The 17658-nt window shown below is 39.8% G+C and overlaps 1 protein-coding gene across 1 annotated transcript in view; it reads right to left on the reverse strand.

The window, feature by feature from the left end:
- The window catches only part of LOC117730639 (copine-8-like), a 55701-nt gene extending 38815 nt beyond the window's left edge, over window positions 1-16886 (reverse strand). Inside the window, exons 1-2 of the mRNA XM_034532480.1 lie at window positions 16581-16886; window positions 3796-3836 (exon numbers count right to left, since the gene is read on the reverse strand). Coding sequence (XP_034388371.1) covers window positions 3796-3836; window positions 16581-16657 — 118 coding nt within the window. The 5' untranslated portion in view covers window positions 16658-16886. The remainder of the gene's footprint in view (window positions 1-3795; window positions 3837-16580) is intronic.
- Window positions 16887-17658: the final 772 nt, after the last annotated feature.

The following is a 17658-nucleotide window of genomic DNA, read 5'->3' on the forward strand; positions in this document are numbered from 1 at the left end:
TATACAAATTCTATTGACTTGACTTGACAAATAGTAGGAAATGTACAATGTAAACGATGCAGCATGCTTTGTGTATTACAGTTAAGTACAATATAGGGATGTTATAAATGTTATACCCGTTAACTGACAATACTCATTTCGACCCATTTTAAACAGTTAAATTAAATATATTTTCTTTTTTTACATGGCAAAACATTGCCCTCGATGGACTGGCGGCCTGTCCAGGGTGTCCCCTGCCTTCGCCCTATGTCAGCTGGGATAGGCTCCAGCGCCCCCGCGACCCTAATGAGGATAAGCGGTATTGAAAATGGATGGATGGATGGCAAAACATCGGTCTTAAACGATGACACTTGCTAACGTTACACTGGACTTGCAGTACACTGGCGTAAACCCTGACAAAGTCTACCGGACAGACACACAGCTGACCTAATCGCAGCTAAACTCATCGATGTGGTGGAGACTTACTTGTACGCATGTGTCCACTAGAATGCACACCAACATCATGGCTGCCAACTCTCTTGTGTACACACTGCAGTCGTCGGTTAATGATGGATTTAACCCGTTTCGTGCATGTGGTTATCGTTGTAGCTGGGCGGCTTGTTAGCCCTTCTACCATAGAAACCCTGCATGCGGATTAGTGGTTGATTGGTTAACAGGGGTTGGTCATTGATCAGAAAATAATTATAAGAATTTGCACAGTAGATATGACTTGTTTTAAAGGGGTCAAAACTTGACTGAAAACAATATAACAGTTGTGACTTCGATTTGGGTTCATGTCCGTCATGTCTGGAATGTGGCATGGTGGCTCTCTTGCTGCTTACCCTACACTACATTTCCCAGACACCTGCTGCTTCGTCCTTCCCTTCCTAAACTAAAAGTTTCCAGAGTTGGATTTTACAATCAATTTCCCTCTTATGTTTTTGTCACACAACACACAGCACTCCTTTACCTGAGGGAGACTTAAAGCCACAGTGTGCCTGATTCACACCCAATTTGTTTTGACTTGGCTTTTTGTTGTGTCAAGCACAACGCGGCACCAGCTCAAACGGGTTTTGTCGGGGTTGTAGTGTGCGACTAATGTTCAAAGATAATTTCTTTTCTTTTGGTGTGCGTGCTTTGACTAACTGATCTGAGGCTCCTTCATCTGTGCTACAGAGAATCAGCCGCTGTGGAATACATGACAAGACAGCACTAACACATGTACACACTCAGGGTAAAACATCTGAACAACGCAGGCATGCATGGGCCCACTGATGAGAGAGAGAGAGAGACACACACACACACACACAGGCAAATAGTGCACCATAAGCATCAAACGGCATAGTAACGTATGTGACACACACACACAGACAACAGTCAGGTTAGAGCTGTTTTTGATGTAGCGTTCAATGTATAAGTCATCATACAATCACATATCTCTGAATCATCAATTCATTACTTATTTTTATTTATTTCTCTTTTTACTTATTACACTAGTTATTATAATTTAGATATGTATTATTCTGTATTTATCGTCTGTCTACAACCAACAACATACAACAACTCACATGGCCTTGTTTTGTCTTATTTTGTTAACTGGCCTGAATTCCCTGTTCTTGTTGTCTTTGTTTTGTTCTGTTAGCCTTTTGCCTTGAAAATAAATTATGCATCAAAGGAGGATTCTGGTATTTCCTAACCTGCATCTCGTTATCATAATTGGGTCTCTCGACATCTCTGCTGCAGATTCTGGTAACTTGGTTTTGACTATTGCAATAAATAAACAATGGCAGGGCTTTATAAATGGTGACAAAAAGAGAGAAAGGGAACGCATCTCTGTGCAATTCCACAGTGAAAGAGGAGAAGAATATGGCGCTGTAAATCATGTGGCTGGGAGGATGCAGACAGTTATAATACAGTTGTCTTCTCTTCACTTCCTTCCTTCACCCACACCTTCCCAGTGGATTAAAACCCTGTTTGTCTCCTTCTCCATTATTGGTTCATCTGTTTCGTTCCCCGTAATATGAAAATGAAAACCTGACAACAGTCGGTCTGTTCAGCTTAATTTGAGATATTATTTCTCAACAGGGATGTGCAATGTTTTTGGAAGGCTCAGACAGATGACGTCGTACTGCTGATAGACGTCCGATCAGGAAACACTTTGTTGCGTTGTTCTGTCGGGGACTGACAGAATACATATTTTCAGCCACTCGCTCCTTCCTTGCTCCACCTTCTCATCCAAATATGGTCCCCCCCTGGCTTAAAAGAAATCATAATCAAAATGGCAATGGTAAAAATGCTTGAAATTGGCATTCCACAAACCAATGTGTTTATGTAAGGTTTATTATCCAATGCAATTAAATTAAATGAACTTTAACACACGTTCAAGACTACAAAAGGCAAAAACACTGGTATGATCCCAAGATACAGCTAACAAAGCCACACACAACAGACTTGTTATTAGGAGAGCAACAGATCATAAAACACCGGGCTCAGATAGTATCACGGATTTAAGTCACAGATCGGATCAACACAATAAATAAAAAAGGGAGAAACTATAACTTTTAATGTTTTTGTCGCCGATACTAATTGCCAATCATTGATGAGCTATGTTAGCGGATACAGATACATTTTTTTCTTCACCACCGTGCCAAACCTCATTTCAACCATCAGCAATTCTAAATGTTATCCTTTTATTTTGTTATAGTCATGTATACCTGTCAGGAAGTTAAATGGGTCATAATTCCCTTTATAACATCAAGTTTTTATTGGTGTGAAGACATCTCATCAAACAGCTGGATTTATTCACATTCACCAAAAATTTCTTTTACAAGATTACATTTCTAACACATCATGATAATGTTATCATTTGCATTGCCCAATACAAAGTTTTAACCGTAAGTGGTGCTGCCAATGTTACTAACCTTCTTCCTTTTCAACAATTTCATCACAGATCCGTTGTTCACAATGTAACATTGTCAGGGATCGGTGAACCAAAAGCAATAATGTTAATGTCCTGATCGTTGTCGGTTGATATTCAGTAAAAATATGCGATCGACAGTAAAACTTTATTTCACACTGTGATGGTTAAACTGTATTTAATCCGCGGTTCACGTGACTGCCTAACCGTGAGGGGGGAATCCTTTACAACGGTCCGTTACACCGCTACTTGTTATGCAGTGAATTGAAAGACAATAAGGATGAGGATAATGAAATGATAAACCATGCGAATGCTGTATACCCAAACAACTAAATCGCTGTTTCTCTCCGTCTCAATCTCACCCATCAAGTAGCATCCTTTATCTTTTGTCAATTGTGCTTTCCCTGTTCTCTTGTTCTTTCTCTCTGGTCACCTCATACAAATAGCTCCAAGTGTAGCACTAATCACAGTCACTCTGTTGTCCACCACTCACTGCTGTATCCCATCCTCTGTCTCTGTGCGTGTGGCCAGCAATCACCGATAACGTGTGTCAATCATCCTCCAGTGGTTAGCTGCCCTAATTGGAAACAAACTTGATTGAAGGTCTGCCGGTTGACCCCTGGGACACAGCTTTTCATTCACTGGGCTGCTGTATTGTGTCTGTAAATGCTGCGGGAGTCACCCACCGTGTCAGGGTTCAACTGATACTTGCTGTGCACTGATAAGTGCAGTGATTTAATAATCGCTCTGTGAAATTGAACACGGTCAGCTGAGCAACGTGTTGTATAATGTAAATTGGCATTGGGTGATGTGAAATCACTTGCGATGCTGACATTACAAACGTGAAAGCTGAATTTGATTTAAAAAAATAATGAATGAGGAAATGGCAGCAGCCATACCTGGATCTGACTTGGAGAAGGTGTCCATGTCCAACAGGTTTCTGCAACGAAAGGAAAGGGGTCGTTAGAGATTATTTGCATTCAGTCAGCAGTTCCAGTGTCATTCAGTTATGTTCTGCACTGCAGTGGTGGCCCATGTCAGAGTGTGGCTTAATATCTTCATTAAATAGTTTTCAGTTAAACATAAAATAGAGGATGTTCTTTACTGAGGTCAACCTAATTTCATGCTGCATGTGAAAAGCTGGCAGTGGTATCTGATATCAAATATCTTGTGTGTAACAATTGATTTTAATCTTATATAAGAAAAACAAATTAAGATGTTAACAAACTGTAGTATAGTTTGACTTCCACCACATCAGAAACTGTCTAACTACAAAGGCAGCAACAACGGATTTCTCCTGTCTAACACTCATACCATAAATGAAGGTACTTGAAACCATGGTTGATGCGTAAGAAATCCTATTTTACTGAGCTGGGTTAATTTTATAAAATCCCAACCCAAAATTACACCAGAGGGATTGAGAAGCATGTTTGATTAAAACAATCAACAAAACTATACGCCGTTTACCAGAGCCTGTACCAACATAGTTGTCAGATGTTCATCTTTTTGTCTACGAACACATCATGCTTGAAAAACGCTTCCTTCAGAAAAAGCAACCAAATGAAAGCTTCATTATACATGTATTACTTAAAATGTTCAAATAAATCAGATCTTGTAAAAAAACATTAATGTCTGCACTTCTCAGCTAAATTTTATAGAGCCCAGTATCACAAATTACAAATTTGCCTCAGAGGGCTTTACAATCTGTACACATACGACATCCCTATCCCAGGACCTCACATCGAATCAGGAAAAACTCCCCAAAAATAGAAATAACTTTCACAAGGAAAAAAGGGAAGAACCCTTTAGGAGAGCAACAGATGAGGATCCCTGTCCCCGGATGGACAGAAGCGATAGTCATAGTCATTCACCCAGGCACACACATTCTTACACCAATGGCAAAACCCTCTGGGGCAATTTGGGGTTAAGTGTACCAAAAAAAAACATCAACATAGACTAGCGGACCTGGGGACAACCCGCTCTACCACTAAGCCACAGTCACCCTACGGTTGGACTCCCTAACTGGGGAGCCATGATTGACTGCAGGTTGTGAAAATGTAAATGGTTCATTATGGATTGCACATTTACCTAGATTGGAAAACCTTGCCAACAACATTTCCTTTCTCCATTTCTTTTGGAAAATAAATGATCAAAGAAATTTAACAAAAGTTTTTTTGGGGTGTTTGGAGTCATACAAACCCGGACTTTCACCCAGGAGTCCAATGTCCGTGTGCCGTATGAAACCAAGTCAATGCAAGCGTCATAATTTGAAACGCAAGGCCACTGACCAAAGCTTCTGTATTTCACGAGCTGGGAGTGAGAACGTTGCTCATTCGCTGGTTAATAATATTAAATATGTGCGCTAACAAACACAAAGAAGCATCACTCGCAGACATAAAATCATTGCCGGAATTACGACCATATTTCCTCCTACTAACTTGACACGTTAGTGAGAATTGACTGGGATGATGAAAAAAAAAAATATATATATATATATATATAAAAATGAATGTTCAAAGAAATTCGATAAAGATCTGAGGGGCAGTAACTGACAGACAGATTGAATCTATCTTCTCCAGGGGGTTCGGAGCTGTCAAGGTGATGAGGAACCGGAGTGTCTGCGGGGGAGCGGCACAGTGTGCATCCTCTCACATGTTCGTGCCGACGTACAGTGTGTTCGTGATCATATTCATGCGCTGGCCTCAGCACGGTTTCTTTGCGAGCTTTGCATCATCATATAACATAAATATGAATCATTATATATACACAATATACATACATATTTGCATGATGTTATAGTTATGGTATTCTTAGTTCTGATTCAGGACAAGAACAACTTGACACACACTTCTGAGCTGCATCTCAAATTAATGATGTGTACCACTTCTATTTGGCTTCTACTGTTGACCTGCTATCTCCCCCTAAATGCCTGTTTACACACACACACACATATATATATATATATATATATACACACAATGTATATAAAAAGATATATTTAAAAAAGTATGTAAAACTACCATTGGAAATCTGCCAAGTGACTCTAAGCCGACTTACAGTAAATATATGTTTGTACTATACAGTGTTTCTCTGCCTATTTACTGAATGTCAGTTTATTCACATCTTTCAGGTATGAATTTGATACACTCCATACTGTATATGCATCATGTAGCTGTTTATTGGTGCCGTTATTAATATGTGAGCGTGTCTTCTTGTGTGCCTCTGACTGCTGCCTGGAACATACAGTATATCTGCAGGGAACCGGCGACATTTCCTGAGGGCCAGGCTGCCAAGTCTGATTTCTTTTTCAATGCTTGTCCCTTTTTGCATGTTGCAATGAACCACCAGAGAGAACATGATAATTAGCTATGCTTATGACGAGGTAACTGTCTTTCTTCTGAAAAACGATCACGCTTTTTTCTTTTGGATGCTGCACCTTTGCTCCAATGGCAGAGAACCTGCATTGGAGCGTAGCCTCTGTAAGACACAAATCTTACTGAGGTGACAAAGGTTTTTGCTTGTAATGTGGCCTTAGGTTTAAGACCTTCAGGACATGATACAGAGGGAAGTTGGGTATCCAATCAGAGCCCGGCCATGCTGTGATTGACATTCTCCCACTGAGAAGTCCTGGCTCCCTGTGCTCACTGACCTAACTGGCATTTCCCTCTAAAAGCACCACTGAAGTCACTTTTTAGTATCACACCTCGCCGTACACCCATCACAGCCGCAATGCAGCTCTCAGATGGAGAACACTACAACATTCTGACACTCTCATCACACACATGGTTCAATTACCTCCTTGAAAGTGTGTAAAATTACATGGATTCCTTCATCCTTGTTGAAAAAGTCAGAATAAATATATATATATATATATATATATATATATATATATATATATATATATATATATATATATATATATATACATACATATACACAGTGTATAATGTATAACATATGACAGCTAAAAAAAGAAACAAACAATCTTAAAACCACAAATAAACATCCATAAATCCCCTTAGAAATCATGGAAAAAGACCCTACTCATAACTACAGAACTTGCCTGAGAATCATCTTGTTTCTGTGGTGCAACGGATCAGAAGAAAAAAGGGAGAGAATATATATATTTTCCCTGATACTAATTGTTGATCATTGATGATCCATATTAATACTGATCCCTTTATTGTTTGAATATAGCAGCTGGTCAACAAGGATCCAGATTATTCTTTTTGTTTTGCCACTGTCCACGAAAACAACAATTCTAAATGTAATCCTTTTACTTTGTTACAATATAGTGGTTTTCTTCTTCAGAAAAACACATTCAGAAAAAAAGGGAATAAGGAAATAAAAGATTGTATTTTTGTGGATTAAAATAAATCACACACACTCATAACACGTGTACTGTACGCACACACACACACACACACACACACACACACACACACACACACACACAGAGAGTACAGCTTGAGTCTCACATCATGCCTGAGAGAAGACAAAGATCCAAAGTGAGACTACACTTGACTCCAGTAGATGCTGAGAACTCTGGTTGTCTCAAACTCAATAAAAGAGGAAATAGCAGCAGTTTATCACAACATGTGGCCAACATGCAGAATGTGTTTGTGGAGCTGCAGGTAACGTTAGTGATGTCACACGGAGTTTGATCACAAGATACGGTCTAATCAATGAAAGATAACCACTTAGATATTGTTCAGCTGATAATGTATTTTAAAGATTTTGGAACTTGTCAAGAAATACTTTGTATACATATATACAAAGCAATGTCGATTATTTGTCATTTTATTTTTTTCTCACAATATAATAAAATAATAATGTATATAATCTTATTTTGTTCCTCTTCTGTCTCTGTGCATTTATTAAGGGAGTCATTCAATTTGGGCTAACTGCATTTCCTCTGCTCAAATTGAAATATCTTCAGCTCAGGCTCTAACTGATTTGCACCACCTACAGCAAACCGTGTCTTTTTAGACTCCACTTACATGTTTCCATTAACTTTGTATGTAGCCACTGCACCACTACAGATCACTTTGCTAACTGAACACACCTTCATGTATGCCCTCTAGTGCAGCCCCTCCTCAAGGCTAACCAAGTATCCCTAGCTGTAGACCTCTTTCACAAAAGCATAGGTGTAATTAAATGTTCATAAATGTCAGGGTCAAAAGTCAAACCTTTGGTTAAATGGGAACTCAATTTGTTCCAGGATCTCAATCGATCTCAAAGAAATTAAGTAGAGTGAAGCCTTAAAACCTGCATCTTCTCTAGTGTCCAGCAGGGGGCGACTCCTTTGATTGTATAAAAGTCTATGAGAAAATGACTACTTCTCTCTTGAATTATTCCCTTAGTAAACATTGAAAACATGAGTTTATCAATCTCTAGTTTAAAGTCTTCTTTAATATAGAATGATGTTCATTTGGTAAATTATGGTTAATTTAGAGTCAAATAGCCCATAAAGCAAAGTATGCTTTAGGGCGTGGCTATTGTGATTGACAGGTTTCTGTCGCTAACAGAGAAGTAAACGGCATCTCTAAGTCCCTCCACCGTATTCCAAATATGCTAACTTCCATTCATCTGATGCAAAAAGGCCAAGATGGTGACGGCCATATTCCAAATTGGTGACGGCAAAATCATCGATCTCGAGGGTTCATAGTGGTAGTCCACAAACCAGTGTGATGTCACGATAACTACATCTAATTAGTATATTCAGTCTATGATATTAGCCTGTTTACCTACTGCTACATTGAATGCTCATCACAGCCAGACTTAAGTTGTTTTAAACATTTTAGTCAATTCCAGATATTAAGGAGCTATGTTCATACTTGGTTGCTCGGTGAGTGGGGATTGGGGTTAATTGGTGCAGGTCGTTTATTTCCCACTGTCTCATTTCAAGTGCCAACGGTAAGCATTGCAGACTGCAGGGTGCCTCAACTTCTCTAATAGGATCTACAGGAGCAGCGCTTGGGGAGCAGGCTGGCTGGCTGTAAGACAGAAGCAAAAAAGCAGTGCTTCCCTCGACACTATCCAACTGCCTGTCTAACCCACATCGACATCAACACATCGTCTGACGCAGCTGTTTACACACACAGATACCATATACTTACACTGCAGCCAAACCGGAATCTTCTTTCTTTCTTTTTTTCTTTCAAACATGCTCTGTAAGGTGGAGCTCCCATATTGTCATTGAAGGATGATCGAATCAGATTTTGGGAGTTGGGTCAATACTAATCTGTTTTACAGTTTAGCATGATGCGGTCTGCCAGCTTTGGACACAGCAACAAGCCGGTTGAAAGTAGAGAAAACTGCATCGTCACATCATCCGTTTCATCAAAGCGCTCCGATGGAGGCTGATCTGCATAAGAGCCGTCTTTAATACTGCCTGTAGCCAAATCCAATAAAGGCTTTTTGCAACTGTAAATCAACACAAACCGCATGTTGCTGACACACCACTGACACCCCTATGAGTCTGGTTACCCTCCACTAGAAGACATTATATATTTTACATTTACATTCCATATAAGTAGTTTTTGTTCAGCATATATATATATATATATATATATATATATATATATATATATATATATATATATATATATATATATATATATATATACCTGTTCTTTACACTATTTCCCTGTACTCAGCACAACTAACCTGACTTGGACCCAAACGCACACTCATCTCACGTGTACACGCAAAAATATAAAATCTCAAGCTTTGAGTCCACTAGTTTTTACCTGGATTGTTTTATATTTAAAAAAATCATACCATCAGAATAATGTGGAATATGCTATAATCACATAAAACATGGAGCTTCGGAGGTGTTTGCAGTAACAGTACGTCATTCTAATTATTTTCTTCTTTTTTTTGTGGGCCAATTTTTAGTGGAAAAAACTCAGTTACATATTAAAAAGGATAGTCAGAAAGGAATCAAAGCCTTATGCCACAAAATCGCTGCCATGAGTAAGAAACCGAGACATTTTATTCTTCACCCTAAGTAAGTAAAACTCTTTAACTTAAAAATATATATATAAATCTACATTAAACAGCAAGACCTGCATCAGCTGCCTGTCTTATATTAGTATCTCTTAATATACTGATCTTGTGCAGGGACATGAATCTTTCCGGCTCGCCTCTTATTCTCATTTCCCTTCTCCACTTGTCTCTTATCCATTTGAACAGTAACCTTCTTGTCAAGTATCTGAACCCAAATGGGGAAAGCAATCCACCTCATTACCACCTGGAGCGTCTTTGGGCGACAACAGGACGTCTGGGCTGTTTGAGGATGAAACCCTTAATGGAAAAAACTGAGACGGAAGAGAATAGATCGACTAGCGCATTGAGTGCGTGGAGACGAACTGATTCATTTCCTTCAGGCAAATCCTCCTCACACTACAAAACAAGCTGACTGACTTGGAAATCGAAAAAGTGAGTCTAAGCAGCAGAGTCACAGAGCACCTTTTCAGAAATAGTCATATATTCACTTTCAGATAACCTTTCCTGACAATACACTAGTGTTCATGCAATAAGACAGTGTGGCTACATAAAACCCTTTGCATCCAAATGTCAAGGGTCTGCCAGAAGATATCAGCTACAGCAGCCCAGACTGAGGATGCTGAGAGAAGCAGAGTTGAGAGGATGGAGACTAGAGGCAGCGGTTGTTCAGATAAGACAGAATAAAATGTTTACAATACAATTCAATTCCAGAGATGTTTGTTTCATTTTTAACAGGCTTAGCTGGTGATGCATGTCATCTTGATTCATCGTCAAAGCCATTAGAGTACCCCATGTTTACTTATACTTACTCATTGGTCAGCTGAGACATAAGGAGCAGTTACTTTGTGTTGTTGATTACAGGTTTGGTTTACTTGAAGCCGTCTCTTTAGTTTTTAGTTTAAAAGGTGAGGTAAGTAGTGCTCTCTCCTAACTCAATAGGAACACTGTTCCATTAGTGGGTGGTTCTGACTGAGAAAACAGTATCCCCAAACTTGCTACGTCTGTATTGTACAACACAGTTTTCTCTGGTGTTTGGCCTTGATACATTGCTGCTACATTAAACAGTTTTATATAAATATCTCACCGGGTCACGAGGTGTGGTGAGGCAAAAGCTCAGGTGCAGAGGAATTAGGCAGGAGTCCAGGTAACGTGAAACAAAAAACTATTTTTATTAAGAAAAAAGGGAACTACAAGAACAACAGGGACTAAACACATGACTAAACACAACAATCTGGCAGGGGACAAGGGAAAGAATGGGAGTATATATATATATATATATGGGGGAAACCACAGGTGTAGGGCATGAGTAATTAAGGAGGCAGAGGAGTGGCTGAGGGCAGGTGAAGGGAATGAGTAATTAACAGACACTGGGGAGACAGACACAGAACTAACGGGGTTACAAAATATACCTTTTCCAAAGTTATATTGCTCAAGACATTCACCACATCAGTATGACCGCCTTCCTCATGTGGGATTCAAATTGTGTATCCACCAAAGACTGTTTATCAGAAGCGGACAGAGTCACTTGGACGTCACCTGTGGCCTTTTTGCCATCCTCATCTTGTATGTTTTGGAGTGACTAATTTGGTTGAGAGGTTGCAGCTGAGAAGTTACCAACTAGCTCTAGCTTGGTAAGCAAGGTGCATCTGCAATTCACGTTAGCTCTGATATTAATTGGGATGCTAATTTTGGCGAGCAAAAAAAAGGAACCTTTGTAATGTACCTCCAGGACAAAATGAACAGCTGGCACAATAAGCTAAGCTATTAAGCTAGGTATGGCACAGACTTTTTGGATGGTCTGTTGGTACAATGAACTGCACAACAAGCCATATGTCTGTCCAATATTTGCATGAAAGATTCTCCAAAAGGCAGCAACACCACAAAATGGCCACACTAAAAATATGCATAACTGTTAGCCTTAATGTAATTTAAAGAGGTCAGATTTCTACAAAGAATCTTCCCTGGAAAGAGAACTTACCTATGGAGACTGTTAGATTGTAGTGGATTTTATATATATTTGCACATGTAGATAAGAGAAGTTTATGTTTTAAATTAATACATAAAGAAAGATATGATAATTAATTTGGGATATTATGAGGAATATTCTGGAGGAATGTATTATGAAACACAAGAGAGGATCACTGTTTTATTATTCTGTTTTAATGACAAATGTAATTATTAACTGTATGATGCATGGGAATGAATGAATGTTTTATTGTTTAGACAATAGTTAAAATGGATGCCGATTGAAACCTAATGTGTTGCTTTTATTCTGAAGGCAGGATAATAGGGTTTTATTCTGATGGGGAACTTCCTGTCCTTGACCGGAAGAGTGAGCGTTGACCCCGCTAATTTATCAATTGGCTTAGCGAACAGAACTGCGGCATCCTTTGAACTGACCAATGGAACTAACCTTTAGGTGTGAATTCATTTGCATGACCATACTAATAGCCGAGCATTTGTTCTGGGGAGACATGGTTCTACTGGTCTGGAGACTCGAGACAGCCCCGGTATGTGGCTCCTTGGGAGCTGCAGTCCGTCTGTGGAGAGATCCTCCTTTCTGGCCCCACGATCGTGAACGCTACATGAGTATTATCTTTGCCATTAAATATTGTTAAACTTTAACTCGAATCCTGAATTTCCTGCGGCCACGGGACCCGGAGCTTTGAACACGAATCTTACAAGACCAAAACCACCATTTAAAAAAAATATTAGTTTTTTGCTCTCTCTCTCTCTCTGTCTCTCATATCTCATATCTCGGCAGTGAGGGTCCTTCTTCTTTGGCCCACTGAGTCAACCCCATGGTGTCAATGTCAGGGAGCTGAAACATTCTCTCTCTTTAACTTCTCTGGACCACTGAGGACCAGGAACAGCTTGTCACAATCAGCAGCTTCAGACTCTATTAGCTCATAGACGCGGCAGAGGACTGAGGGGACGCATTGGCCATGTCATTGACATATTATGACCTTATAACAGTTAAATGTTTCCTGAAAAAAGGTAGAGGCATTCCTAAAAAAACGGCTTGTGTGCATGCGTCTCTCTCTCTCTCTCTCTCTCTCTCGATTTAGTCTGCCTACTGTTTGATGCCAGGCAGGTAGTGTGCAGTGGGTTTATTGATGCCTGCTGTAAAAGGTGTTGAGTTGTAGTGGATTTTATATACACTTGCACATGTAAATAAGAGGTTATGTTTTAAATTAATACATAAAGAAAGTTATTATAATTATTCTGAGGAATGTATTATAAAGCATAAGAGAGGATCACTGTTTTATTATTCTGTTTGTTGATGACAAATGTAATGATTAACTGTATGATGCATGAGAATGAATGAATGTTTTATTGTTTAGACAATAGTTAAAATGGATGCCGATTGAAACCTGAGATGTTGCTTTTATTCTGAAGGCAGGATAATAGGTTTTATTCTGAAGGGGAACTTCCTGTCCTTGACCGGAAGTGTGAGCTTCCCCCACCCCCACCCCCCACCCCCCCAATTCATCGATTAGTTTAGCAAACAGAATGGCGGCATTCTTTAAACTAGCCAATATAACTAACCTTTAGGTGTGAATTCATTTGCATGACCAGACTAACAGCCGAGCATTTGTACTGGAGTCAGAGTTCTTTTGATCTTGAGACAGCCCCGGGCTCTACGCTGCGCCTGGCTGAAAGAGAGGCCATGGGAGCAGCGAGGTGTCCGTCTGTGGAGAGCTCTCCCTTACCAGCTCCACGATCATGAACGCTACATGAGTATTATCTTTGCCATTAAATATTGTTAAACTTTAACTCATTGAATCGTGAATTTCCTGCGGCCACGGGACCCGGAGCTTTGAACATTATCTTACAACGGTAAGAAATTAATTGAAAGATGTTCAAACCTGCCGTAGAGCTGAGCGACACTGCAGTCTCTCTGAGACCTTTCAGATCTTGCGTAACCTTTTATAGATTTTGCCTTCATTTTCGTTTTAGGGGAAACCGTCAGCAATGTGGTCTCCAAGCTCTCACTTTGATTATGGCATTTTGCTTTTTATGCTCCTTAAGAAAAGCTAAATTATAGGATCTTGGCGAGGTGTCAAGGGGATACTGAGTTTTTCTGCCTGTAGGACCATAAGGTTTTTATTTATTTACATCCTCTATTTGTTGTTATGGTTGACCTCGCCCTCTGGTGATGACTTAAATAATTCACTAAATATAATTTTTGGTAAAGAAACTGCCACCACCTCATCGCAGTTCTTTTGTGAAAGAATATGATATATTTCTCAAACACAGCAGAAGTCTTTATTACTCGATTTAATAATGACCGCCAATGAAGCACTTTATTCAAAGTCAATGAAATATAAATACTTGAATGTAAACTGTCCAGATCATGTCCCCCTTCAGAGAATCATCCTGATGCGTTTTCCTGAGACTGTCCTGATGCTGCAGGAGGTTGTGTTGCCTTCAGACTGAAGCATGACATCTGACCAGCATTACCGTCTTCCTATTCTGCTCATCAAACACTTCCAGACCAGACGGCAACCCTGCTGAGTGAAATCAATGCGGAAGTGCCCTAAAACTTGCATTCTCTCTACCGACCAGCAGGGGCGACACTTCAAATTGTATAGTCTATGAGAAAATGACAAGAGGCTAGTGCAGGTGGAGAGGCACCTCACAATGCTTTTGTATGTTAATTTGTTTACTGCATTTCCAATCCCGTCTCCTGAAAATGCCGAACCCATACAACAAAATTGCCCTGTGAATTACTTTTCGAGGGAATTGTATTTTGTTGTGGAATACATTTGCTTTTAATATATCACACGTCTTAAATGAGATTGTGTAGGAATGAGGTCACGGTGTTCTATGGGGAAAAAAACACAATGCTTCTACCCAGATAGTAACCTCCGGTTCTGTGGAGTGAAGCTGATGCGGAAGTATCTTAAAACCTGCATTATCTCTCCTGACCATCAGGGGGCGACTCTGATTGTATCGAAGTCTGTGAGAAAATGACTCTACTTCTCTCTTGATTTATCATCTTAGTAAACATTTTAAACGTGTAATGGTCTCGATCTATAGTGTCAAGTCTTCTTCAATACAGCGTGATGTTCATTTAGTAAATGATGGTCCATTTAGAGTCAAATAGACCATAAAGCAGGGTATGTTTTAGAGTGGTCTTTCTGTGATTGACAGGTCGTTGCCACTACCAGAGCTGCATAATCATTACAAATTATCTGTAACATGTATTGCGACTAGCTTCACTTTGCTGCTAGACCATACAAAGTAGTTTTGGAGTTTCCTTTTTACTTGAGTTATAGATGACTCATTTGAACTCTCTCCATGGGTCTGAAGCAGTGAAAAGCTTAAAAACATGCTCTAAAACACCTCATACAAGGAATTTAATACAGCTGAAATTCAACAGATAAAAAACAAAGCCAATCCTCTTTCCCACCAAAAATACTTGTGTATAGTCTGTATCCCAGTAAGAAAGGGAAACAATAGCTTTAATACTTTGTTTGATTTTGATCAACTGAGTTTTTTGTTTCATATTAGAGACAAAACAGAGAACGGGCCGGGAAGGGACAGTCAGTTTCAGGTGAGTTTGTTGAGATTTGATTTGTTATGAAAGAAAGAGCCCTCTCTTTGGTGAGACTTAAATTATTTACATGCCAATTATGCAGTATATATTGTAAGTTTTCCTTCATATACATTTAATTCCTTATCATGCTTTTGGTGGAACACTTTTGGTGTCCCCATCATGCTCATTCTGCTCTTTGGAATATGAAAGAGCTTTTAGTTTTAGTAGCATTCAGTACAAACTAGAATCCTTCATGGGGGGAGGGCACTCTTAAAATATATTACATTTGAGAAGTCTTTAATAAGGAGTTATAACAGGTCTGTGTGTAAAACATCAGTCTGGAGTTGTTATGAGGTGATCGGCCACCACCTCACACCAGGATGGAGGACTCCATCCCAGCAAGCATATTCATGTTCCTCTTTTACTGCTTATATTTCCTCTGTTGCATCTCTCATTGGTATTCTTTGACACAATCACAAACGTTCACCATATGAAAGAAGAAAAAAAAAGATATTTATAAAACATGACCATTTAAAATAAAACTATTGTTGGTACTTCTGCTATGATCCCGGAAAGCTGTACAGTTCCTATGTGCTAGAATCTGCTTGACGAGTTATAGTATAAAACATGACTCCTCTCCCTCTTTAGGCCTTATTATAATAACCTTGTTCAAAGCACACTCGGAGCTCTCCCTCCCTCTCTGTGTCTTTTCTTCATTGTCAGTTGGAACATCTAATATCCACGCACTCATGTGATCTCAGAGTTGCGCTCTCCGGAGCTCTCCACCGCACTCAGAATAAATCCTGGCACTGTTGGTTACTGCAACAACCCCCCCACGCACTTCTCTACACCCACAGCGCATGCAAAAAAGAAGAAAAAAGAAAGAAACACGAAAGAGTTGCTCCATGAACGTTAAAGACACACAATGCGGATGAAAAGTGCAAGGAAAAGTCTGAGATTCAGGAAAATGTGCGCACAAGACTATCATAGCGCCTTAAAAAAAATAATAATCACGACGACCGAACTGTAAATGTGTGAATATGTGAACGTAAAAAAATGAATGCTTGACAGGTGAGTGTTGGGGGTGGGGGTGGGGGTGGGGGGAGAGAGAGACGTGTTTGCGCTGCTTACCTGCACGAAACGGTGATTTCAATCTTTGTCGCAGGTACGGCGGAGTTGAGTGGGTCGAAATCCCCTATTGTCGCCATGGCTGAGGCTTTTCTTTTTTCTTTTTTGAAAATCACTTCTTCTGAACCGTGGAAGTTCTCACAGCGCGAGTTTGCCCCTGTGGCCGTAACGTGTTTGTTCCATCCAGCCGAGAGAAGGACGCACGAGAGACGGAGAGCGCATCGACCGGCTCCGGGGTCTGGAGTAGTTGTTGCCTCCGCTGACAGTCGCTGGAGCGCAGTTGAGGGTTAGAAGGCATACCTGAGGATGAGGCTTTCATTCATGGCGAGAGAGAGAGGGAAGAGTGAGTGAGTAGGGGGGGGGGGGCCGGAGGAGCCAGAAGCCCCTCGTTTCTCTCCATCCATCGCCAGGTGGAGGCAGAGATCTCCACAAGTTTAACTTTGGGTCCGGTATGGGGGGTGATTAGTGCCGTGGACCAGAGGCAAGTGCCGGTGGAGAGGCTTTTTTGAAAAAGGGACCTCGCAACGCTTTCGGATGTTAATTTGTTCACTGCATTTCCAAATCGTCTCCTGAAAATGCCGAACCCATACAACAAAATTGCTTTTAATATATCACAAATACATTTTAAATGAGATTGTGTATACCCAGACAACAACCTCTGGTTCTGTTGAGTGAAGTATCTATGGTCTCAACCTCTAGTTTCAAGTCCTCTTCAATACACCATGATGTTAATTTCGTAACCACGTTTAAATTAAATGTGTACAAATTGTTTAAATCTGCTATTTTTCTCTAAATAAAATTGAGAGAGCAGTTAAGTTATAGAAAATAGCGTTGGTATTTTACATGCCACAATATTGTTAGAACATTTTAAAGAATGAACCATTGGTTTTCAAATACTTTCATTTTATCATTGTGTGATTTTAGTCATGTCCGTTTTATTAAATCTATATAGCCAAACATTAGCATCAAAGGGCTTCATAGGGAAAACATATTGCACCCTGCTCATATCCTGACACCCAATCAGTTCAGATTAGGATAAACTAGGATCAAGGTAAAAAAGTAAACAAATACGCGTTTGGGT

Source organism: Cyclopterus lumpus, chromosome 5 (assembly GCF_009769545.1).
Source record: "Cyclopterus lumpus isolate fCycLum1 chromosome 5, fCycLum1.pri, whole genome shotgun sequence".
NCBI classification, from domain to species: Eukaryota; Metazoa; Chordata; class Actinopteri; order Perciformes; family Cyclopteridae; genus Cyclopterus; species Cyclopterus lumpus.